The 25,106-nt window shown below is 43.8% G+C and overlaps 1 protein-coding gene across 3 annotated transcripts in view; it reads left to right on the top strand.

The window, feature by feature from the left end:
• Nucleotides 1–25,106, top strand: part of snx9b (sorting nexin 9b) — a 307,428-nt gene that overhangs the window by 244,220 nt on the left and 38,102 nt on the right. For 2 of the 3 annotated variants that reach the window (XM_068044778.1, XM_068044776.1), the window contains exon 13: nucleotides 23,370–23,447. The exons of the other annotated variant lie outside the window; for it this stretch is intronic. In XM_068044778.1, the coding sequence (XP_067900879.1) occupies nucleotides 23,370–23,447 (78 nt within the window). The remainder of the gene's footprint in view (nucleotides 1–23,369; nucleotides 23,448–25,106) is intronic. 3 annotated transcript variants of the gene reach the window in all.

The raw sequence follows: 25,106 nt of genomic DNA, 5'->3' as shown, positions 1-25,106 counted from the left end.
ATTCGAGAAAATGGTGCGTGTACAATTTAAGGCAAGACTCCCCATTTTCCAACCTCCTCCTGCAACCTTCCAGCCTCTACCCATCACCCTTGACCCACCCAACGTAACCTTAACCCTTCCCTCTGTTACCATTGAACCTCCCCCATTACTTGGACAGTGTCACAATCAATTTATTCATGCCATCCCTCCCTCCTGTTCCTACTCCTATTGCCATCGGCACGTCGACCCTGACCCTTGATTCTCCTTAAATCCACCTTTAATATTATTGCTGAGTCCTATTCCCCTCCCTATGATGCCGTAGAATACCCAATCCTAAGTCTTGACCCGTCTTACAGAATCTATTTGCCCTCATTGACTGTGGCCTTTCCCTCTGCCAGCCAGTACCTGTATTCACCCCACAGGTCCCCAGTGAAGGCACTCATCCCTTCCTTTAGGCCCCTCATGACCACCACCCACGCAGCTGCCCACATCCAGTTCCAGCAGCAATAAAAACCACTACACACCCAAGACGCTCCCCTGCTGCTCCATGCACCTGATCTCCCCACCCTTTTTGTCCTCCCCTGTTTCTCCATGTACACACTCCATGCATTCACTGTCATCCCCTGAGAAGAATCAGCCTTGCTGAGCATGGTGCCAAATATCCATTCCAATGTTGGCGTTCCTTGTGCTGATGAGTTCAAGACATGAAACCACTGACCTCAGGCACAACTGCACACAGCTGACTGATGTATGCCACCTTTAAACGAATGTGAACTGGGTGGCACGGGAATACAGCTCGCTGCTAACAATCTAGCAGGTAGGATTTAATTTCAACGAAGTGTAGGGTAATAAATATTCATGGTGTAGAAATGAATGCAAAGCTGCAATCCGCCACCATATGGGGAGATCCCCAGGCCACCGCAACTACGCCGCTGTCTTAATTTCAGGAAAAAACCTGCCATTGGAAATCCGACAAAACAGCTGTCACCTGATTAAGTCACCCCACGCCACCAAAGCTGCTGTTGCAGAGCCCATAAAATTCCACTCATAGCATACAATGCAGCCAGTTACAGAGAATGTCATTTGACATTTTTGCTAGAATGGTCTGAGTCATGTGTTGAATGATAGCCAATCTAAGGGAATTGTGATCGTTTTTGGAGCGTTGGACCTTCAAGAAGAAAGTGAGATGAGGTAGTTCAACATGGTTGGCTTTTTGAGGAGAGGTTTACGATAAATATTTTGAAAGGGAATGAGTTGTTGCTAGAGCAAAGGGATCTGTTACTGAAAGCAACAGGCAATGCTTTCATACTGTAGGCCAGATGAAGTAAAGCTGCTGCTATTATGCTTTAACTATGTGATGTAACCTCCATCTCTATCTTGGAACATCGTCCATTACTGTGCTTGTTATGAATTGTTTCATTTTCAACACTAAAGATCCATTTGCCTGTAGTCTGAGACTTCTGAGCCCCCTCAGTGAAAAGTGGATTGAGACAACCCAATTGTCTTTCATGTAAAACTTGCCCTGCCACCTTTTAGTGATTTGTGTATATGGACACCAAGGTCTCTTTGCTCAGCTACACTTTTCAAAATTGTGTCGTTCCATATTAGTCCTCCCAAAGTGCATCACTTCGCATTTCTATGCATTTGTCTCCATTTGCTGTATTTCTGCCCATTTCACCATCCTATCTGTCATCCTAAAGCCTATACCTATCCTCATAATGATCTTCTACTTTGCCAAGTTTTGTGTCATCTGCAAACTTTATAATGTTGCTCCTGATACTCAAGTCTAGGTTTAAAAATGTTTTAAAATAATAATGGACCCAAAACTGACTAAAACACCACTGCAAACCTCCTCCCAGTCTGAAAAACATCCATGCAACACCTGCCACTGAGTCAATTTTGTATCCGTGTTGCCAATTCTCCTTCATTCCAAGGGCTTCCATCGTCTTAATAAGCCTCCTGTGTGGCACTTTGTTGAATGCATTCTGAAAGTTCATTATTACATCTGTTACTCCAGCTTGATCAACATTTTTGTTATCACATCAAAGAATTCAATCAAATTAATCACACACAATTTACCTTTTAAAACTTCCAAGCCGTCTCATTGATTTAATCCATGCCTTTCTAAATGAAAGTTTATTTTTTCCCCGATTAATTTTTTCCAAGAACAAATCATTATTTTATTTTAAAATCCTGGCTGGATTCAAACACATGTTACAAATGTGAAATGACATTGTGCTAACTGAAAGTTCCACTCTATATTAGTCATTCGCCTCAATTTTAACCTAGCTTGCCCTGCATGCACAGGTCAGGATGGTCAGGCTTCGTCACATGCCTGCCGTGTTCCCATCCGCTGCCATTCTAAAAAGGAACATTTCAGGTATATGAGGGCTGCCCATCCCAGACTGGAGAAGACTTACTCAAAATCTGCAGTCATGGCCTGATGATATGATTGGCACCACAACTCTGTTTTAACTTGGGGAGACATAGAGGAATGTGAGGCCTGTATGATGCCAAAACCGCTAGCAAAACTTGGCAGGAACTCAGAGTGGCTAGAAGAGGCCAATGTTAAGTCATTTAAAAAACTTTTGATGAAGTTTCTTTGTGGGCCAGGAGGAGCAGGAATGTTCACCAGGCCTTGCAAGGAATCCTTGGGCCTCCTCAGATTGGCCGCCTTTTGCCCACCCACCACTGACAACTCCTTTCAGACCTCCATCCCAGCAGTAACCTTTATGTTGGCTACTGCTCCTTAAGGTCCTTGGGGGTGTTGGGCTCACTAGTTTCGGATAGGACACAGTCCTGCCAAATTTAAATGACAACTGGAATTTAAAAGAGCCCAGGCCTCATGTTCAGCTCACTGCAGGGGTTACTCTCCCAGCCCACACCTGCCTGCCTCAGACGCATCCCAAGTTAAAATTAGAGCTGCTCTTTTTTCTTACAGTTAGAAGCCTGTATTATGAACAGTTGACTTATCCCTGTTGACAATGCTGATGGGTTTTGTGTTTTCCTTTTTTCCTTTCAGCAACAAAAATGCATAATGTAATTCTAGACTGGACCTTGCTGTCATCTGCAATAATACAATTCATAGGAACATAGGAGCAGGAGTAGGCTTGATGGCCTGAATGGCCTGCCCGCCATTCAATATAGCTGATTTTCCACTTCAGTGCCTTTACCCCCACACTATCCTCATATCCCCTCATGTCATTTGTATTTAGAAATCTGTCAACCTCTGCTTTAAACATACTCAATGACTGAGGTTCCACAGCCCTCTGGGGTAGAGAATTCCAAAGATTCACAACCGTCTAAAGAAATTTCTCTTCATCTCTGTCCTAATTGGCTTCCCACTTATTTCGAAATTGTGTCCCCTGGTTCTAGACACCCCAACCAGGGGAAACATCTTAGCTGCATCTACCTTGTCTGCCCCTTGAAGTATTTTGTAGGTTTCAATGATATCTCCAGTCTGTCTTCATAGGACAGTCCCTCTATCCCGGGAACAGGTCTGGTGAACCCTCGTTGCACTACCTTTATGGCAATAATGTCCTTCCTAAGCTAAGGGGACCAAAACTGCACACAGTACTCCAGGTGCGGTCTAACCAAGGTTCTATACAATTGAAGCAAGACTTCACTATTCCTGCACTCACATCCTCTTGCGATAAAGGCTAACATACCATTAGCCTTCTTAATTGCTTGCTGCACCTGCATGTTAGCTTTCAGTGACTGATTGATGAGGATACCCAGGTCCCTTTGTACATCTACACTTTCTAATCTCTTACCATTTAAGAAATACTCTGCACATCTGTTCCTCCTACCGAAGTGGATAACCTCACATTTTTCCACATTATATTCCATCTGCCACATTCTTGCCCACTCACCTAAGTCTGTCCACTTTGCATCTTCCTAACTAGACACGTTCCCACCTAGTTTTGTGTAATCCGCAAACGTGGAAATACTACATTTGGTTTCACATCCAAATCATTGATATCTATTATGAACATCTGGGGCCCAAGCTCTGATCCCTGCAGTACCCCACTAATCACAGCCTGCCAAAGCAAAAATGACCTGTTTATTCCTACTCTGTTTTCTTCCTGTTAACCAATCCTTAATCCATTCCAATATATCACATAGAAACATAGAAAATAGGAGCTGGAGTAGGCCATTCGGCCCTTCGAGGCTGCTCCGCCATTCATTATGATCATGGCTGATCATCCAACTCAGTAACCTATTCCTGCTTTCGCCCCATACCCTTTGATCCCTTTAGACCCAAGAGCTCTATCTAACTCCTTCTTGAAAGCATACAATGTTTTGGCCTCAACTGCTTTCTGTGGTAGCGAATTCCACAGGCTCACCACTCTCTGGGTGAAGAAATTTCTCCTCATCTCAGTCCTGAAAGGTTTACCCCGTATCCTTAGACTATGACCCCTGGTTCTGGACTCCCCCACCACCGGGAACATCCTTCCTGCATCTAGCCTGTCAAGTCCTGTTAGAATTTTATAGGTTTCTATGAGATCCCCCCTCACTCTTCTGGACTCCAGCGAATATAATCCTAACCGACTCCATCTCTCCTCATACGTCAGTCCTGCCATCCCAGGAATCAGTCTGGTAAACCTTTGCTGCACTCCTTCTATAGCAAGAACATCCTTCCTCAGATAAGGAGACTAAAACTGCTCACAATATTCCAGGTGTGGCCTCACCAAGGCCCTGTATAATTGCAGCAAGACGTCCTTGCTCCTGTACGCGAATCCTCTCGCTATGAAGGCCAACATACCATTTGCCTTTTTTACCGCCTGTTGCACCTGTATGCTTACCTTCAGTGACTGGTGTACGAGAACACCCAGGACTCGCTGCATATTCCCCTCTCTCAGTTTATAGCCGTTCAGATAATAATCTGTCTTCCTGTTTTTGCTACCAAAGTGGATAACCTCACATTTATCCACATTATACTGCATCTGCCATGCATTTGCCCACTCACTCAACTTGTCCAAATCACCCTGAACTCCTCTGCATCCTCCTCACAACTCACCCTCCCACCCAGTTTTGTCATCTGCAAATTTGGAGATATTACATTTAGTTCCCTCATCTAAATCATTAATATATATATTGTGAATAGCTGGGGTCCTAGCACCAATCCCTGCAGTACCCCACTCGTCACTGCCTGCCATTCGGAAAAAGACCCATTTATCCCTACTCTTTGTTTCCTGTCTGCCAACCAATTTTCTATCCATCGCAGTACACTACCTCCTATCCCATGTGCTTTAATTTTGCTAACCAACCTCCTGTGGGGAACTTTATCAGAAGCCTTCGAAAATCCAAGTATAACATGTCCACCGACTCCCCTTTATCAATTTTGTAAGTAACATCCTCAAAAAAACTCCCAACAGGTTCGTCAAACATTATTTCCCATTCATAAATCCATGTTGATTACACCCAATCAGATCATTGTTATCCAAGTGTCCATTTATCACATCCTTTAGAATAGATTCTAGCATTTTCCCCAACGACTGAGGTATGGCTAACAGATCTGTAATTCCCTGTTTTTTTTTCTGTCCCTCCCTTCTTAAGTAGTGGGGTGACATTTGCAACCTTCCAATCTTCAGAAACTGCTCCAGAATCTATAGAATTTTAGAAGATGATCATCAATGCATCCACCGTCTCCATAGCTACCTCTTTCAACACTCTGGGATGTAGAATATCAGGTCCTGTAGACGTATCAACCTTCAGCCCCATTAATTTCTCCAATACAACCTTCTTACTAATACTAATTTCCATCAATTCCTCATTTTCCCCTAATCCCTTGGATCTCTAATTCTGGGAGATTTCTTGTATCTTCCTCGGTGAAGTAATCATTTAGCTTCTCTGCCATTTCTCTGTTCTCCATTATAAATTCTCCTGATTCTGCTTGTAAGGAACTCACATTTGTCTTAGCCAGCGTTTCCTTTTTACATACCTTGAGAAGCTTTTACAGTCTATTTTTATATTTTTTTCTAGCTTACATTCATATTCTGTTCTCCTTTTCTTTATCAGTTTCTTTGTCCTCCTTTGCTGTATTCTAAAATCCTCCCAATCCTCAGGTTTGAGGGGGACGATGCAGATATTGTAGTTAAGGAGGAAGAGTGTGAAGTATTGGATGTGATGAACATAGGAAGAGAGGAAGTATTAATGGGATTAGCATCCTTGAAAGTTGATAAATTACCAGGGCCGGATGAAATGTATCCTAGGCTGTTAAAAGAAGCAAGAGAGGAAATAGCAGAGGGTCTGACCATAATTTTCCAGTTCTCACTAGATACAGGTGTGGTGCCAGAAGAGTGAAGAATTGCTAACATTGTACCCCTGTTTAAAAAGGGAGTGAAGGATAGACCGAATAATTACAGGCCAGTCAGTCTAACCTCCTCCTCCTGAAGTCCCCAGCATCACAGATGCCAGACTTCAGCCAATTCGATTTACTCTGCGTGATATCAAGAAACGACTGAAAGCACTGGATATTGCAAAAACTATGGGCCCTGACAATATTCTGGCAATAGTACTGAAGACCTGTGCTCCAGAACTTGCCACGCCCCTAGCCAAGCTGTTCCAGTACAGCTACAACACTGGCATCTACCATGCAATGTGGAAAATTGCCCAGGTATGTCCTGTACACAAAAAGCAGGACGTCCAACCCGGCCAATTACCGCCCCATCAGTCTACTCTCAATCATCAGTAAAGTGATGGAAGGTGTCATCAACTGTGCCATCAAGTGGCATTTGCTTAGCAATAACCTGCTCAGTGATGCTCAGTTTGGGTTCCGCCAGGGCCACTCGGCTCCTGACCTCATTACAGCCTTGGTTCAAACATGGACAAAAGAACTGAACTCCAGAGGTGAGGTGATGTGAGAGTGACTGCCCTTAACATCAAGGCAGCATTTGACCGAGTATGGTATCAAGGAGCCCGAACAAAACTGAGGTCAATGGGAATCGGGGAAACCCTCCGCTGGCTGGAGTCATACCTAGCGCAAAGGAAGATGGTTGTGATTGTTGGAGGTCAATCATCTGAGCTCCAGGACGTCACTGCAGGAGCTCCTCAGGGTAGTGTCCTAGGCCCAACCATCTTCAGCTGCTTCATCAATGACCTTCCTTCAATCATAAGGTCAGAAGTGGGGCTGTTCGCTGATGATTGCACAATGTTCAGCACCATTCATAACTCCTCAGATACTGAAGTAGTCCGTGTAGAAATGCAGCAAGACCTGGACAATATCCAGGCTTGGGCTGATAAGTGGCAAGTAACATTTGCGCCACACAAGTGCCAGGCAATGACCATCTCCAACAAGAGAGAATCTAACCATCTCCCCTTGACATTCAACGGCATTACCATCGCTGAATCTCCCACTATCAACATCCTAGGGGCTGCCATTGACCAGAAACTGAACTGGAGTAGCCATTTAAATACCGTGGTTACAAGAGCAGGTCAGAGGTTAGGGATCCTGAGGCGAGTAACTCACCTCCTGACTCACCATTGCCTGTCCACCATCTACAAGGCACAAGTCAGGAGTGTGATGGAATACTCTCCACTTGCCTGGATGGGTGCAGCTCCAACAACACTCAAGAAGCTCGACACCATCCAGGACAAAGCAGCCCACTTGATTGGCACCCCATCTACAAACATTCACTCCCTGCACCACCGACGCACAGTGGCAGCTGTGTGTACCATCTACAAGATGCACTGCAGCAATGCACCAAAGCTCCTTAGACAGCACCTTCCAAACCCGCGACCTCTACCAACTAGAAGGACAAAGGCAGCAAATGCATGGGAACACCACCACCTGCAAGTTCCCCTCCAAGTCACACACCATCCTGACTTGGAACTATATCGCCGTTCCTTCACTGTCGCTGCATCAAAATCCTGGAATCCCCTTCCTAACAGCACTGTGGGTATACCTACCCCAAATGGACTGCAGCGGTTCAAGAAGGCAGCTCACCACCACCTTCTGAAGGGCAATTAGTGATGGGCAATAAATGCTGGCCTGGCCAGCGACGCCCACATCCCATGAATGAATTTTAAAAAAAATTCTCAGTACTGGGCTAATTATTGGAATCTATTCTGAGACAGTATAAACTGTCACTTAGAAAGGGACATGTTAACCAAGGATGGTCAGCATGGATTTGTTGAGGGAAAATCTTGTTTGACCAATTTGATCGAATTTTTTGAAGAAGTAACAAGGAGGGTAGATGAGGGTTGTGCAGTTGATGTGGTCTACATGGATTTTACGAAGGCTTTTGACAAGGTCCCACATGGCAGACTAGTTTAAAAAAAAAAACATGGGATCCAGAGAAATGCAGCACGGTGGATACAAAATGGAATTCAGCTTGGAGAAGTGTGAAGTGATGCATTTGGGGAGGTCAAGTAAGGCAAAGAAATACACGATTAATGGGAAAATACTGAAAGATGTAGAGGAAGTGGGCTGGAGCAGTTCAGCTATGAAGAGAGACTGAAAAGGCTAGGGTTGTTTTCCTTAGAGCAAAGAAGGCTGAGAGGGGACATGAATGAGGTGTACAAAATTATGAGGAGCATTGATAGATTAGATAGGAAGAAACTTTTTCCCTTGGCAGAGGGGTCAGTAACCAGGGGGCATAGATTTAAGGTAAGGGGCAGGAGGTTTAGAGGGGATTTGGGGAAAGAAAATTTCACTCAGAGGGTGGTTGGAATCTGGAATGCACTGTCTGAAGAGGTGGTAGTGGCAGGAACCTTCACAACATTTAAGAAGTATTTAGATGAGCACTTGAAATGCCATAGCATACAAGGCTATGAGCCAATTGCTGGAAAATGGGATTAGAATAGTTAGTTGCTTGATGGCTGGCACAGACATGATGGGCTGAAGGCTCTGTTTCTGTGCTGTTTAACTCTGGCTCTAAGTAAGGGACCTTGGAGTGAATGTCCACAGATCCCTGAAGGTAGCAATAAGGTGGTTAAGAAGACATACGGAATTCTTTCCTTTATTAGCTGAGGTATAGAATACAAGAGCAGGGAGGTTATGCTGGAACTGTCTCACTCATTGGTTTGACCACAACTTTGAGTATTGTGTGCTGTTCTGGTCTCCTCATTACAGAAAGGATGTAATTGCACTAGAGAGAGTACAGAGGAGATTTATGAAGATGTTGTCAGGACTGGAAAAATGCAGCTATGAGGAAAGATTAGATAGGCTGGGATTGTTCTCCTTGGAACAGAGAAGGCTGAGGGGAGATCTGATTGAAATGTATTAAATTATGAAGGGCCTGGAAAGAGTGGAGGTGAAGGGTCTATTCACTTTAGCAGAGAGGTCAGTGACGAGGGGGCATAGATTTAAAGTGATTGGTAGAAAAATTAGAGGGGAGATGAGGAAAATCTTTTTCACCCAGAGGGGCAGTGATGGTCTGGAACTCACTGACTGAAAGGGTAGTTGAGACAGAGACCCTTAACTCATTCAAAAGGAGTCTGGATATGCACGTCAGGTGCCGTAAGCTGCAGGGCTACGGACCCAATGCTGGAAGGTGGGATTAGAATAGGTGGATCGTTTTTTGGCAGGCACAGACATGATAGGCCAAGTGACCTTTTTCTGTGCCTTAAACTTTCTATGATTCTATTTCTGGCAATTTTATGGGCCTTTTCTTTTAATCTTATACAATCCTTAACCTCCTTTGTTATCCACAGTTGACTGTCTTTACTTTTGGGGTTTTTGTGCCTTGAAGGAATATATAGTTGCTGTAAACTATGTAATAATTCTTTAAAGACTATCCATTGCCTATGTACTGTCATACCTTTTAATGTATTTTCCCAATCCACCTCAGCCAATTTGCCCCTCATGTCTTCATAATTTCCTTTGTTCAAATTTAACACCCTGGCTTCAGATTGAACTACCTCACTTTCGAACATAATGTAAAATTCCAGCATATTATGATCACTAATCCATAAAGGTTCTTTTACAACAAGATTATTAATTAGCCCTTTCTCAATACATAATGCAAGATCTAAAATAGCCTGTTCTCTAGTCGGTTCCTCAACATACTGCTCTAGAAAACCATCCCAAACACACTCCAGAATCTTGTCTTCCACTGCAATAGTGCTCGTTAGATTTATCCAGTCTATATGCAGATTAAGGTCACCCATGATTACTGTATTACCCATGCTACATGCTTTTCTAATCTCCTGGTTAATACCATGCCCCACACTACCATTACTGTTTGGTGGCCTATAAACAACTCCTACCAATGTTTGCTGCCCCTTGCTGTTTCTTAGCTCCACCCAACCAGATTCCATATTTAGTTCTTCCGATCTGAGATCCTCACTTACTAATGTACTGATCCTATCCCTTATTATCAGCGCAACACCACCTTTTCCTTTTTGCCTGTCCTTCCTAAATGTCGAATATCCTTGAATATTCAGTTCCCAGACTTGGTCACCCTGTAGCCACGTTTCCGTTATGGCAATTGGATCATACCTATTTACGTCTATTTGGGCCTTTAAATCATCTACCTTGTTGCGAATGCTGCGTGCATTCAGGTAGAGTGCCCTTAACCTTGTCTTCTTGACATTCTGCATTCTGTGCCTAGTTGCTGCTCTCCTTTTGTTTTGCCTGCCTTCTAAAGTCACTTGCTACCTTTCTACCTCCTGTACCAGCTTTACTTCCTTCCAATTTGAGTTACCCTCAGGTTCTCATTCCCCTGACAAGCTAGTTTAAACCCTCTCCAATACCACTAGTAAATCTCCCTGCGAGGATGTTAGTTCAGGTCCTGTTGAGCTGTTGAGGTGTAGCCCTTCCATCTTGTACAGGTCCCACCTGCCCCAGAACCGGTTCCAATGCCTCAGAAATCTAATGCCCTCCCTCCTACACCAATTCTCCAGCCATGTGTTCAATCGATCAATCCTCCTATTGTTATGTTCACTCAAATGTGGCACTGGGAGTAATCCTGAGATTACTGCTTTGGAAGTCCTGCTTTTTAATTTCCCTTCTAACTCCCTAAGATCTGCTTTCAGGACCTCATCCTTCTTCCTACCTATGTCATTGATACCAATGTGGACCACGACCTCTGGCTGTTCACTCTCCCCCAGAAGGATGTCCTGCAGCTACTCTGTGACATCCTTGACCCTGGCACCAGGGAGGCAACACACCACCCTGGAGTCACGTGTACTGCCACAGAAATGCCTGTCTTATCCCCTGACTGTCGAATCCCCTATCACTCTTGCTCTTCCACTCTTCTTTCTCCCCTCCTGTGCAGCTGAGCCACCCGTGGTGCCACGGACTTTGCTCTGGCTGCACTCCCCCGAAGAACCATCGCTCTCACCAATATCCAAAAGGAATACTGATTAGCAAGCAAGATAAACTTAGGACTCCTGCACTGCCTGCCTGGTTCTCTTAGACTGCCTGGTAGTCACCCATTCCCTCTCTGCCTGCATGCTCCTAACCTGTGGTGTGACCACCTTCCTAAACGTGCTATCCACTTAGTCCTCCACCTCGCGGATGCACAACAGTGACTCCAGCTGCTGCTCGAGTTCCAAAACCCAGAGCTCAAGCTTCTTTAGCCAGTGACGCTTCCTGCAGATGTGTTCATCTAAGACACTTGCATTAGATCATAAGTGGCCAACATTTTTGTACTGAAGTACCAGAAAAAGTACCTGTATCTTTACAAAGACGCAACTTTGAAATAGCTTAGAGATATGCTTACTGATGTTTAGTGGCAGACAAGACATTTTGAAAACTAGCTTAACAATGTGTCGTTTGGCAGCTATGAACAAAAATTTGGATTTTCCCCTCTGCCCCACACTCCTCTTTCCCCTCCCTTCCACATCCAACCCCCCAGGGCCATTCCTTCTCTCATAATTCTGACCTCTGAGTTTCTCATGGCATAAATACCTCTTACATTCTTTCCTCCTTGTCTCTCTTACCCTTTTCCCTCCCGATTGCAATCTCTTGTCTCATTCTCTCTTCTATTCCCTCAGTTTCTGCAACATTTTTATTCATTTAGCCTAGTTTTGCATTCCCTCTTTTTTTGCTCTCTCTTCTTTCTCTCATCCCCTCTCTCATTCATTCCCTCATTTATTAGCAATTGTTCTTTGTCTCATGCCACGAATGGCAACATTTACCTTCTTTCCTGCTGAAGAGGCCTGTACCATTGAAGGCCTACGTTTATGGCCGTCACTAAAGTGTCGTTCCCCATTTGCTCCTTTACGGAGTTCCAGACGAGTTGGTTCTTTAAGAATTGAGTGCGGATGGCAGGTCCCTCCATGCATTCAGGCTAAAATTAAATGAAGCAAAAATTATTCTACAAGCATAGGAACATATAAACTTCAGAATTTTGGTTGGCTAATAAAACCATGATCTCTGTGTGTGCATTTTCAAATGGGCCTTGTACACACTAAATAATACTTAGAACTGTTTAGAACATTTGGAATTTCATCTGAATGATGCTCGGTTTTAAAAAAAAAACGTCCTTGTTATCCATTTGCTACCATCCAAAATGGGGATAGTAACATCTTGGAATTTTTAGTTCTGGTGAACTGCATAGGATTCTTTTTTTCTTGTTCTTTTACGGGATGTGGGTGTCGCTGGCTAGGCCAGCATTTATTGCTCATCCCTAATTGCCCTTGAGAAGGTAGTGATGAGCTGAAGGCCTGCTACCCGACCCAGACCCGACGACGTGTCGGGTTCGGGTCGGGTCACACTTCCAGATCCAGCATTCGGGCTCGGCTCAGGTCGGGCCAGATCGGACATGCTCTATCACCACCTCAGGTAAGTAACTCTAATGTTAATTTACTTTTTGGACTTTAAAGGTGGTTTTGTTACAGTTGTTTTAAGCTTATGTAGGTAAAGAACAAGGTGAAAAACGGAAGGTAAGTTAAGTAATGGTCGGGTCGGGCGTGGGAAAAAATGGAAGGACTTGGGCCGGGTTGGGGTTGGGCTTGGGCTCGGAAGGGGTTCTGTCGGGCTAGGGTCGGGTCTCATTTGCACACCTGAGCAGGCCTTTATGGTGAGCATCTGCCTCGATCCACTGTAGTCCATGTGGTGTTGGTACACCCACAGTGCTGTAGGGAAGGGAGTTCTAGGATTTTGACCCAGTGACAGTGAAGGAGCGGTGATATAGTTCCAAGTCAGGATGGTGTGTGGCTTGGAGGGGAACTTCCAGATGGTGATCTTTCCATGCATCTGCTGCCCTTGTCCTTTGGAAGATGCTGTTTAAGGAACCTTGGTGAGTTGCTGCAGTGCATCTTGTAGATGGTACACACTGCTGCCACTGTGTGTCAGTGGTGGAGGGAGTGAATGTTGAATGTGGTCAATGGAGTGTCAGTCAAGCAGGCTGCTTTGTCCTGGGTGGTGTTGAGCTCCCTGAGTGCTTTTGGAGCTGCACTCATCCAGGCAAGTGGAGAGTATTCCATCACACTCATAACTCGTAACTTGTAGATGGTAGACAGGTTTTGGGGAGTCAGGAGGTGAGTAATCGCCGCAGAATTCCCAGCCTCTGAGCTGCTCTTGTAGCCACAGTATTCATATTGCTGGTCCAGTTCAGTTTTGGTTCAATGGTAACCTTCAGGATACTGATAGTGGGGGTTCAACGATGGTAATGCAATTGAATATCAAGGGGAGATGTTTGGATTCTCACTTGTGTTGTGGCATAAATTCTCAAGACAAAGCCCCCAATCAAAATATATTATTCTGATTGCGGTGGGAGCAGTGCACTGTCGATTCAGTCCCGCCGCCCCACAAGTCGCATAACATATATCTTTCAGCTTTCCAAATCAAAGAAAGCTGCAGCCAAATTGAACGATTTGATAACCCCCGAAGGAGGTGAACCAAGCCAGGTATCTTTAGATATCAACAAATTAACTTAGAAAAAAAGACTAAAATCTTAAACACTACTAAGATAAACCAATATCTAAAGACCTTACAACTTAATTAAAAATCTAACTCCTGAATAATAAATACAATTTAAATAGACTGAGGGAGAGCTCTCCTCTTTCCTTCACGTGCCAGAACAGTCTGTGTCTCAACTGTCTCTGCAAAGCCAGTTTTTTTCCAGCTAGTTTCACAGTTAAACGGCAACATTGTATGTCCTGTCCTCTGTCTCTGAATGGTTGTATCCAGGGCAACCAAGATGCACCTTCTGTTGGTAATTTCTGAAGCCTTAAAGGTGTACTGATCTCTTAGCCTTAAAGGCACACCGCATGTTCCCCCCAAAAAAAACAGGATCATGACACTTGCTGGAGATGGTTATTGCCTGGCAGTTGTGTGATGTGAATGTAACTTGCCACATAGCAGCCCAAGCCTGAATGTTGTCCAAGTCTTGCTGCATATGGACACAGACTGCTTCTTAAGGAGCAAGCAAAGCATAGTCTTGTCTCTTTTTCCTCATGCAGTGTCATGTAACAGCTTTTTTTGGGTGAAACGTTGACTTACTTCTGGGACTTTTGACAGTATCGCTGTGAACAGATTCCAAACAGACACTCTAATTGCTTTTATTCTGCTCTTCCAAAGCATTCATTAAACACTGTAACAAAACACCAGCAAATACAAACCATTCCTGAAGGTTATTTAGAATATTCCTGCATATATCAGTCCTTATTTAAAGCCCAGACACTCTTTAAATGTATGCTTTACTGAGGAAGGGCTTAGCTCCAGCATGGCATCTTTTGGGTCACACTGAAGTAAACCTTTTGTTTACTCAGCAGGTTATGTGAGTGGGGCGGAGCTAATAAATTTGTTTGTGCACGATCTGTGGTAACAGCCGAAGGTTTTTTTTGGCATGTTCTTATGTACATAAGGCGACATACTGAAACATGCTAATGAATATATTGGGCCACTGATAATCCTCATGTTTCACTGAGAACTGTTGAATTGATTGAGGATGCCTGATGTTGACTTGGTAGAATGAGGCCCTGCTAGTTGAAGAACGGATAGGGCTAAAAATAAAGGAAGTGAAAATTTACTGTTCATTTATTTTATTAATATTGTAATCAACTTGGTGTATATTTACTTATTAAATTGAAAGTGGTTCTTCATCTCAACTTTCAATGAGTACAAACTTCTGTTTCCATTTTTTTAGGTTCCCTAATGCCATATACTATTGTTTGATTAGGTGGGCGGCTCACTTGCTCTTGGGACTTTTGACAGTATTGCTGTGTACAGCTGGCAAAACAAACACAGATGGCACTTAACTGTGCCCTGTCTGCCCTGTAATCTTTTATTGTAGTTTTATTGAGTTTTGTTGGATAAAGTTGGCATGGAATGTTTGTTTTGTGGTCATTTTTCTTTCAGTAGTGTGGCCTAGGGCACACATGGAAGGTCCGTAGCAGAGGGTTAATAAGGTATAGGACTGTTGGACAATGGGAATCTGGGGTTGTCATCACGGAAACCGGAATGAGCTGCTCATGGAACACTGATGTGCCAGCTGCCTCTCCATTGCCTCTCACACGCCTCCACCTCCCCCTCTCCCCCCCCCCCCCCCCCACCCTCACATCTCCCCACTTCCCCCCGTTCTTCACTTCCCCCCACGCTCTCCACTCACCCCCGTCTCCACTTGCCCCCCCCCCCCCCCATCTCCACTCCTTCCCCCCCCCGCCCCCAACCACTTCTCTCTTCCCCTGCCCTTCGCTTCTCTCCACTGCCTCATCTCCCCTCTTCCTGCTGCTTAACATATATTCAGCTGTAGGAGGTTAGGAGAAGGCGTCAGCTAGCATGGTGAGGTTCAAGATGGCAGTGCTGTTATCAAATCAGTGTTGCATGCTGACTGACATGATTGGCTTACACTGCATTCTTCTGTTGTATGCTTTTAACGCTCCTGCTGATGCCCTCACCAAGGTGGCATTCTCCATGGGCTGTGCCGGATGTATGTGCACATGGTGCCGATGCCATTTTGTTAACTGAACTGCACTTGTAGCGTCGATGCAGGAAGGATGTTCCCGATGGTGGAAGAGTCCAGAACCAAGGGTCATAGTCTAAGGATATGGGGTAAACCTTTCAGGACTGAGATGAGGAGACATTTCTTCACCCAGCGAGTGGTGAGCCTGTGGAATTTGCTACCACAGAAAGAGGTTGAGGCCAAAACATTGTATGTTTTCAAGAAAGAGTTAGATATAGCTCTTGGGGCAAAAGGGATCAAAGGATATTGGGGGAAAGCGGGAACAAGTTACTGAGTTGGATGATCAACCATGATCATAATGAATGGCAGAGCTGGCTCGAAGAGCCGAATGGCCTACTCCTCCTATTTTCTGTGTTTCTATGAAAGTACAGGCACACCGAGCCCCATTTTGCGACTACTATATGTTTTATTTTATAATTTTGTATATCTCTCTGTATCGATCTGTCTCTCCATCCAAATCTGTTTCCACTTCTTCCTATTTGGCTCACCTTATCTCTTTTGCTATCCTCTGCTGCATAACTAGCGACTGGAAGGTGAATGAGTGGCTTTAGGTGAGATACTACTCATCTCGGACTTCTGCTGTGCAGCTGCCCATGACGTAAAATAAAGTTGAGAATTCAATATTTGGAAGAATGTGCGCACAATATTACTTCCTGCCGCTTTCTGGCATCCTAAGTAGATGCTGTAAAGCCTGTGGATCATCATGTTCGTCATTGAAATTACTGTTTAAGTTAAAAGGTAAGTTAGGTTTCTTACAGTTTTAAACAGGGGTATACAAGCTCTCAGAGTAGCTGTAGCTAGTTAATTAGGTAACTGGCTTAAATTGGTTTCTGAGCTCTAGCAGAGCTGACACAGCATTGTTTTCAGAGTATAACTTCAGGGGACTCTCAGTGCTGCTTGTATGCACTGAGTGCTGCTGGAGGCACAGAGTGTGAAGGAGGGAGTTTGGTAAGGAGGTGAACTATAAGTTAAGAATAAATTTTAATTAAACTAATACAATAAAGATGACCGTACAGGGGATGTGTCACAGCTGCAGTGTGTGGGAGCTCCTGGTTGTCATGGCAGCCATGTGTGCAGCTTGAGGAGCTTCGGCTCAGAGTCATTGAGCCGGAGGCTGAGCTGCAGACGCTGCAATGCATCAGGGAGGGGGAAATTTACCTGCACGCTTTGTTCCAGAAGGCATTCACATCCCATAGGATAGGGTCATCTGTTTTGGTCTGTGGCCAGGGACAGGAGGGTGTGATTGCAAGATAGGCAGGTAAGGGGATCAAGAAGGTGGGAGTGGAAGAGCTTCAGCCCTTGCAATTGAGCAACAAGTCCGAGGGTCTTGCAGCTTGTATGGACAAGAGCGAGGGCTGTCGTGTGGATGAGCAGAATGACCAAGGCACCATAGAGTCACAGAGTCGTACAGCATAGAAACAGGCCCTTCGGCCCACCACATCCACGCCGACCATAATGCCTAACTATACTAATCTCACCTGCCTGCATTAATTCCATATCCCTCTATTCCTAGCTCATTCAAGTACCAGTCCAGATGCCTCTTAAATGTTGCTACTGTTCCTGCCATGGTACAGGAAGCCATTCAAGTGGGGGGAGCAAAAAGAAAAGTAGTTGTAGGGGACAGTATAGTGAGGGGGATTGACACTGTTCTCTGCAGCAAAGAGCGAGTGTCCAGAAGGTTGCATAGCCTGCCCGGTGCCAGGGTTTGGGACATCTGCTCAGGACTGGAGAGGAACTTACAGTGGGAGGGGGAGGATCCAGTCGTTGTGGTCCATGTAGGTACCAACGACGCAGGCAGGACAAGGAACATGGTTCTGCATAGTTAGTATGAGACGCTAGGCACCAAATTAAGAAACAGAACCTTAAAGGTAATCTCTGGATTATTACCTGAGCCATGTGCAACTTGGAGTAGGGCAAATAAGATTAGAGAAATTAATGCGTGGCTCAAAGACTGGTGTGGTAGAAATGGGTTCCAGTTCATAGGGCACTGGCACCAGCACTGGGAAAAGTGGAGGCTGTACAGTTGGGACGGTCTACACCTGAAACGTGCTGGTACCTGTGTTCTATCAAGTTGCATAATTAGAGAAGTAGAGAGGGTTTTAAACTAACTAGTGGGGAATGGATCAAATTTAGGGAGATGTGGTAAATCAAAGAGTAGAGACAAGTCAAGAGAGAAAGGTATTGATATGGGAAACAATAAACAGACTGTGACAGGAAGGGACAGTGAGTACAAATCTTAAGAGTAAATCAGACAAGGCTAGAGGTTATGCCTGTGCTGGGACGAGGGAGCAGTATCCCAGGACATGCGCGATGCCAACATCATCACCCTCTATAAAAACAAAGGTGACCGCGGTGACTGCAACAACTACCGTGGAATCTCCCTGCTCAGCATAGTGGGGAAAGTCTTTGCTCGAGTCGCTCTGAACAGGCTCCAGAAGCTGGCCGAGTGCGTCTACCCTGAGGCACAGTGTGGCTTTCGTGCAGAGAGATCGACTATTGACATGCTGTTCTCCCTTCGTCAGATACAGGAGAAATGCCGTGAACAACAGATGCCCCTCTACATTGCTTTCATTGATCTCACCAAAGCCTTTGACCTCGTCAGCAGACGTGGTCTCTTCAGACTACTAGAAAAGATCGGATGTCCACCAAAGCTACTAAGTATCATCACCTCATTCCATGACAATATGAAAGGCACAATTCAACATGGTGGCTCCTCATCAGAGCCCTTTCCTATCCTGAGTGGTGTGAAACAGGGCTGTGTTCTCGCACCCACACTTTTTGGGATTTTCTTCTCCCTGCTGCTTTCACATGCGTTCAAATCCTCTGAAGAAGGAATTTTCCTCCACACAAGATCAGGGGGCAGGTTGTTCAACCTTGCCCGTCTAAGAGCGAAGTCCAAAGTACGGAAAGTCCTCATCAGAGAACTCCTCTTTGCTGACGATGCTGCTTTAACATCTCACACTGAAGAATGCCTGCAGAGTCTCATCGACAGGTTTGCGTCTGCCTGCAATGAATTTGGCCTAACCATCAGCCTCAAGAAAACGAACATCATGGGGCAGGATGTCAGAAATGCTCCATCCATCAATATTGGCGACCACGCTCTGGAAGTGGTTCAAGAGTTCACCTACCTAGGCTCAACTATCACCAGTAACCTGTCTCTAGATGCAGAAATCAACAAGCGCATGGGTAAGGCTTCCACTGCTATGTCCAGACTGGCCAAGAGAGTGTGGGAAAATGGCGCACTGACACGGAACACAAAAGTCCGAGTGTATCAGGCCTGTGTCCTCAGTACCTTGCTCTACGGCAGCGAGGCCTGGACAACGTATGCCAGCCAAGAGCGACGTCTCAATTCATTCCATCTTCGCTGCCTTCGGAGAATACTTGGCATCAGGTGGCAGGACTATATCTCCAACACAGAAGTCCTTGAAGCGGCCAACACCCCCAGCTTATACACACTACTGAGTCAGCGGCGCTTGAGATGGCTTGGCCATGTGAGCCGCATGGAAGATGGCAGGATCCCCAAAGACACATTGTACAGCGAGCTCGCCACTGGTATCAGACCCACCGGCCGTCCATGTCTCCGTTATAAAGACGTCTGCAAACGTGACATGAAATCGTGTGACATTGATCACAAGTCGTGGGAGTCAGTTGCCAGCATTCGCCAGAGCTGGCGGGCAGCCATAAAGACAGGGCTAAATTGTGGCGAGTCGAAGAGACTTAGTAGTTGGCAGGAAAAAAGACAGAGGCGCAAGGGGAGAGCCAACTGTGCAACAGCCCCAACAAACAAATTTCTCTGCAGCACCTGTGGAAGAGCCTGTCACTCCAGAATTGGCCTTTATAGCCACTCCAGGCGCTGCTTCACAAACCACTGACCACCTCCAGGCGCGTATCCATTGTCTCTCGAGATAAGGAGGCCCAAAAGAAAAAGAAAGAAAAGAAAGAGGTTACAGAAGAAATAAAAGGACAAAACTACAGGTTCTGTATCTGAATGCATGTAGCATTCGAAACAGAAGAGATGAACTGATAGCGCAAAAAGAAATAAATAAGTACGATCTAATAGCCCTTACAGAGACATAGCTGCAGGATGGCATAGATAGGGACCTGAATACTGAAGGGTACATAATATTTAGGAAGGACAGGAAACTAGGAAAAGGTGGAGGAGTGGCTCTGTTACTTAATGATGGTATTAGCACAATATAGAGGGATGAGCTAAGTTCAGGAGACCAGGATGCCGAAGCGGTTTGGGTCGAGATGAAAAATGATAAAGGCAAGAAGTCACTTGTGGAAGTGTTGTACAGGCCCCCTACAGTAACCACAAGGTAGGACAGGGCATAAAGGAAGAAATAATGGGTGCTTGTCAGAAAGGTACAGCGATAATCATGGGAGATTTTAATTTACAAATAGATTGGAAAAACCAGATGGGCAAAGGTAGCCTAGAATGTCTTTGGGATAGTTTCTTAGAACAGTACATTCTGGAGCCAACCAGAGAGCAGGCTATACTAGACCTGGTATTGTGCCACGAGATGGGATTAATGACCTCATAGTGAAGGCGCCCCGAGGCAGCATTGAACATATGATTGAATTTTACATTCATTTTGAGGCGGAGAAGAGTGGGTCTAAGACTAGTATTTTAAACTGAAATAAGGACAATTATGAGGGCATGAAAGTAGAGCTAGCTAAAGTGAACTGGGAAAATAGGTTAAAGGATAGGTTGATAGAGATGCAGTGGCAGGCATTTAAGTGGATATTTCGTAATAGATACGTTCCAATGAGAGAGAAAAATTCCAAGGGGAGGACTCTCCATCCGTCGTTAACTTAAAAAGTTAAAGATAGTATCAAACTTAAAGTAAAAGCATATAATTGTGCAAAGATGGGTGGCAGGTCAGAAGATTGGATGGAATATAAAAAGCAACAAAGAACAACTAAAAGATTAATAAGGAAGGAAAAATTAGGATATGAGAGAAAGCTGGTGAGAAATATAAAGAGCTCTTTGAGGGAGTAACATGTGTTGTGGATAAAAGGGAAAGGGTGGATGTACTGTACTCAGATTTCCAGAAGACATTTTATAAGGTGCCACATCAAAGGTTATTACAGAAAATAAAAGCTCATGATGTAGGGGGTAACATATTGGCAGGGATAGAAAATTGGCTGGAACCAAATGGGTCATTTTCTGTTTGACAAGATGTAACGAGTAGTGTGTGCCACAGCAATCAGTGCTGGGGCCTCTACTTTTTACAATTTATATAAATGACCTGGATGAAGAGACAGAAGGTATGGTTTCTAAATTTGCTGATGACACAAAGATAGGTAGGAAAGTAAGTTGTGAAGAGGACATAAGGAGGCTACAAAGGGATATAGATAGGTTAAGTGAGTGGGCAAGGATTTGGCAAATGGAGTATAATGTGGGAAAATGTGAAGTTGTCCATTTTGGTAGGAAGAATAAAAAGCAGACATATTATCTAAATGGTGAGAGATTGCAGAGCTCTGAGATGCAGAGGGATCTGGGTATCCTAGTGCATGAATCGCAAAAGGTTAGTATGTAGGTACAGCAAATAATTAGGAAAGCTTATAGAATGTTATCATTTATTGTGAGGGGAATTGAATACAAAAGTAGGGAAGTTATGCAGGGCATTGGTGAGACCACATCTAGAGTACAGTGTACAGTATTGGTCTCCTTATTTAAGGAAGGATGTAAATGCGTTGGAAGTAGTTCAGAGAAGGTTTACTAGACTAATACCTGGGATGGGTGGATTGTCTTATGAGGAAAGGTTGGACAGGCTCGGCTTGTATCTGCTGGAGTTTAGAAGATTAAGAAGTGGCTTGATTGAAACATATAAGGGCATGAGGGGTCCTGACAGGGTGTGTGTGGAAAGGATGTTTCCTCTTGTGGGAGAATCTAGAACTAGGGATCACTGTTTTTAAAAAAAAGGGGTCGCCCATTTAAGACAGATGAGGAGAAATTTTTTCTGTCAGAGGGTCGTGAGCCTTTGGAATTCTCTTCCTCAAAAGGCGGTGGAAGCAGAGTCTTGAAATATTTTTAAGGCAGCGGTAGATAGATTCTTGATAAGCAAGGGGTGAAAGGTTATTGGGGGTAGGCAGGAATGTGGTGTTGAGGTTACAATCAGATTAGCCATGATCTTATTGGATCGCGGAGCAGGTTCAAGGGACCAAGTGGCCTATTCCTCCTAGTTCATATTTTCAATAGATCAGTGGAAAATGTCAGAAGCAGAGAATAACAATGCAGAAAGTACTTCCCTAAGCCATCCACCTATTTTAATTTTAAAAAAACATATGAAATATTGGGTAGGGTTTGCTCAAACTCCTGAGGATAAATTAATTGCTGTGAAGATAATTGCTAGGTGTAGATTTTACTTTTAAAAGTCTTTTTGTAAGTTTTCTTTTGATATTAAGTAGCTACTGTACCTTGCACCAAATGCATTTGAAGAAATCTCACTTCCTGTTTGTATTAAGTGCAGAATAGGACCAAAACCAGACAGATAGAATCCAGGAAATGCACTAAAGCTGTCTGTTTAATATTTTGGTCTATAGCTGTTGCAACATGCCGATATATCATAAATACGCAGACAAGAATGCAAGATTGCAACCGTGTTTCTGCTTCTGTTAGTGTATCTGATCCATATCCAACCTTCAGTATAGCAATGCACCTATTTAAGAAAGATAGAGCAGACTATTTTTCTAAATGGCGAGAATCTAGGAAGTATGATTTGAGTAAAACGACTTTGGGGTCTAAGTACAGAAATCACTAAAAGTTAGTGGACAGGTACAAAAAAAATGGCTAATGGAATTTTGGCCTTTATCTCAGGACAGCTCGAATACAAAGGGGCAGAAGGTATGTTATGGCTGTCCAGAAGACTGTCGAGACCCCATCTGGAGTACTGCATTCACTTCTGGGCATCACGCCTCAGGAAGGATATATTAGCCTTCAAGGGGAAGCAGTGCAGATTCACCAGAATGATACCAGGACTAAAAGGCTTAAATTATGAGGACAGGTTGCATATACTAGGATTGTTGCGTCTTCATTATAAAAGAAAAGGTGTGTTCTAATTGAGGTGTTTAAGATGGTCAAAAGAGGTGTTGATGGGGTAGATAGTGAGAAACTATTTCCTCTGGTAGGGGAATCGAGACCTAGGGAATTAACTTTAAAATTAGAATTAGACCATTCAGGGTGATATCAGAAAGCACTTCTTCATGCAAAGGACAGTGGAATCTGGAGCACTCTTCCCCAAAAAGCTGTTCAAGTTGGATCAATTGAAAGTTTCCAAACAGAGTTTGATAGATTTCTGTTAGGCAAAGCCATTAAAGATATGGAACAAGGCAAGTAGATGGAGTTAAGGTACATCAGCCATGATCTAACCGAATGGCAGAACAGGCTTGACGAGCTGAATGGCCTACTTCTTTTCTTATGCTCCAAAGGAGCTGGAGACCCCTTTATGTACAATTCATATTGACTTTGTTTGTAAGGTACAGGAATGAAAATGTTCTGTGCTGATTCTGTTCTGTGTTCTCTTAAAGCACTGCCGAAGGAATATCAGAAGATAGGAAAAGCTTTGCAAAATCTTTCACAGGTTTTTACAACCAGTGGTTACGAAGGTAATGTGTTAGAGTTAATGTTTCCGGGTATTCTGTGTGCCTATTTGCTAGCCTCAGTCTTTAGAGATCTAAATCAAGATGATAATCTAATATGGGGTAAAATTAGCAATTTGTTAAATTATTGAACTACGAATGCACGTACTAATGGCATCATTTTTATTCACTTTTATAAGATGCTTTGCCTATCCCTCCCTGCAGCCATATTTGGTTCATACTGCTTTATGCAACATTCCTTAACTGAAATGGCTGGTACACACCTGTCCCAGGTCTCTAATAATAGTCCTCTAACTGGAGCTAGGCCACAGTAAAGCGCGATATGATACTGCTGTTGACTCGTACCCTGTGTCCATGTCGGCTTACTTCCCTGATATTCAAACTATCTCTGATTTAGCAGAAGATTGCTTTTTGCCTGACACTTTTCTAGATGTACATAAAATGTTGTTTTTGTAATGTCTTATACAGGCATATATGGGATTAGAATAGTTAGGTGCTTGATGGCCAGTACAGACACGATGGGCCGAAGGGCCTGTTTCTGTGCTGTATAACTCTGACTCTATATATCAAGCAGACAGGTGCATCATTGTATTAAAACTGGTATGACAACATTAACATACATACAGAAATTCTGATGAAGGGTCACTGACCTGAAACGTAAACTCTGCTTCTCTTTCCACAGATGCTGCCAGACCTGCTGAGTATTTCCAGCACGACTTTTTGTTTCAGATTTCCAGCATCTGCAGTATTTTGCGTTTATTATACAGAAATTCTATAATCTCTTTGCAGGTGCCCTGTCTACATATTGGTTCTTAAAACTGAAAAGTGAGATTTTGAAGGGAAAAAAGGCCCTTTTTGAAATAAATTCATAACTAAGCAACATTTGGATAGCCAAGCATGGTCCCTGGAGCATATTGGATATCTATAATCTTATTTAAGGATTCAGGAAATCATATAAATTTGCACAAAGGAAGTTCAAAAAGTTGCAAACCATCGCTTTAACTCTGATGCAATTACCGCCACAAGATTCAATACGATATTGTAAATATAGTGTTATAATCACTCCAGTGTATCTGTCAAGTTTTAAACAAATATATCCACTCTGGAATTCTTGGGTTTTTAAATTCCATTTTGGGTCCATGTTCTCTTCCTTTGTAAATGGTGCCAAGGTTAGCATACTTTGGTCCAGTATGTAAATGATAGTGCTATATTTTTTAAAAATGTGTTTTGTTGAATGATTATCCAGACAATGCATTCTATCATAGCAGTTTCGGAATCTACAACTTGAAGCCTCTTTATAATGCTATATTTCTCTCAAGGATCTCTTGACCTTACTAAGAATTAATGTCTGCTTTCTGTCTAGGTAAATTTCATTCTTGGTAGGACTTGAATGGCCTTTGTGAAATTAGCATTTTGGGATAGAGTTCTGACTTAGGTGCAATTGGCAATACTGGCACAAATTGTGCCGTTTATTTGTTAAAAAAAGGTCTGCTCAAACTCATTTGCATATCACCAAACACAAAATCTGCCATGAACCAATCAGTGTCACACTCACACAAGGGAAACTTATGAACTTTATAATGAACCTATGAAACAAACCCAAAATGAACACTTTCCTACAAAGCAAAATGGAGCCTAGAGGTCAGGTGACCTTATCTTGTATCG

This window comes from Heterodontus francisci, chromosome 13 (genome assembly GCF_036365525.1).
Source record: "Heterodontus francisci isolate sHetFra1 chromosome 13, sHetFra1.hap1, whole genome shotgun sequence".
NCBI classification, from domain to species: domain Eukaryota; kingdom Metazoa; phylum Chordata; class Chondrichthyes; order Heterodontiformes; family Heterodontidae; genus Heterodontus; species Heterodontus francisci.
The sequence above is the reverse complement of the archived record's forward strand: the minus strand, read 5'-3'. Positions and strand labels throughout refer to the sequence as shown.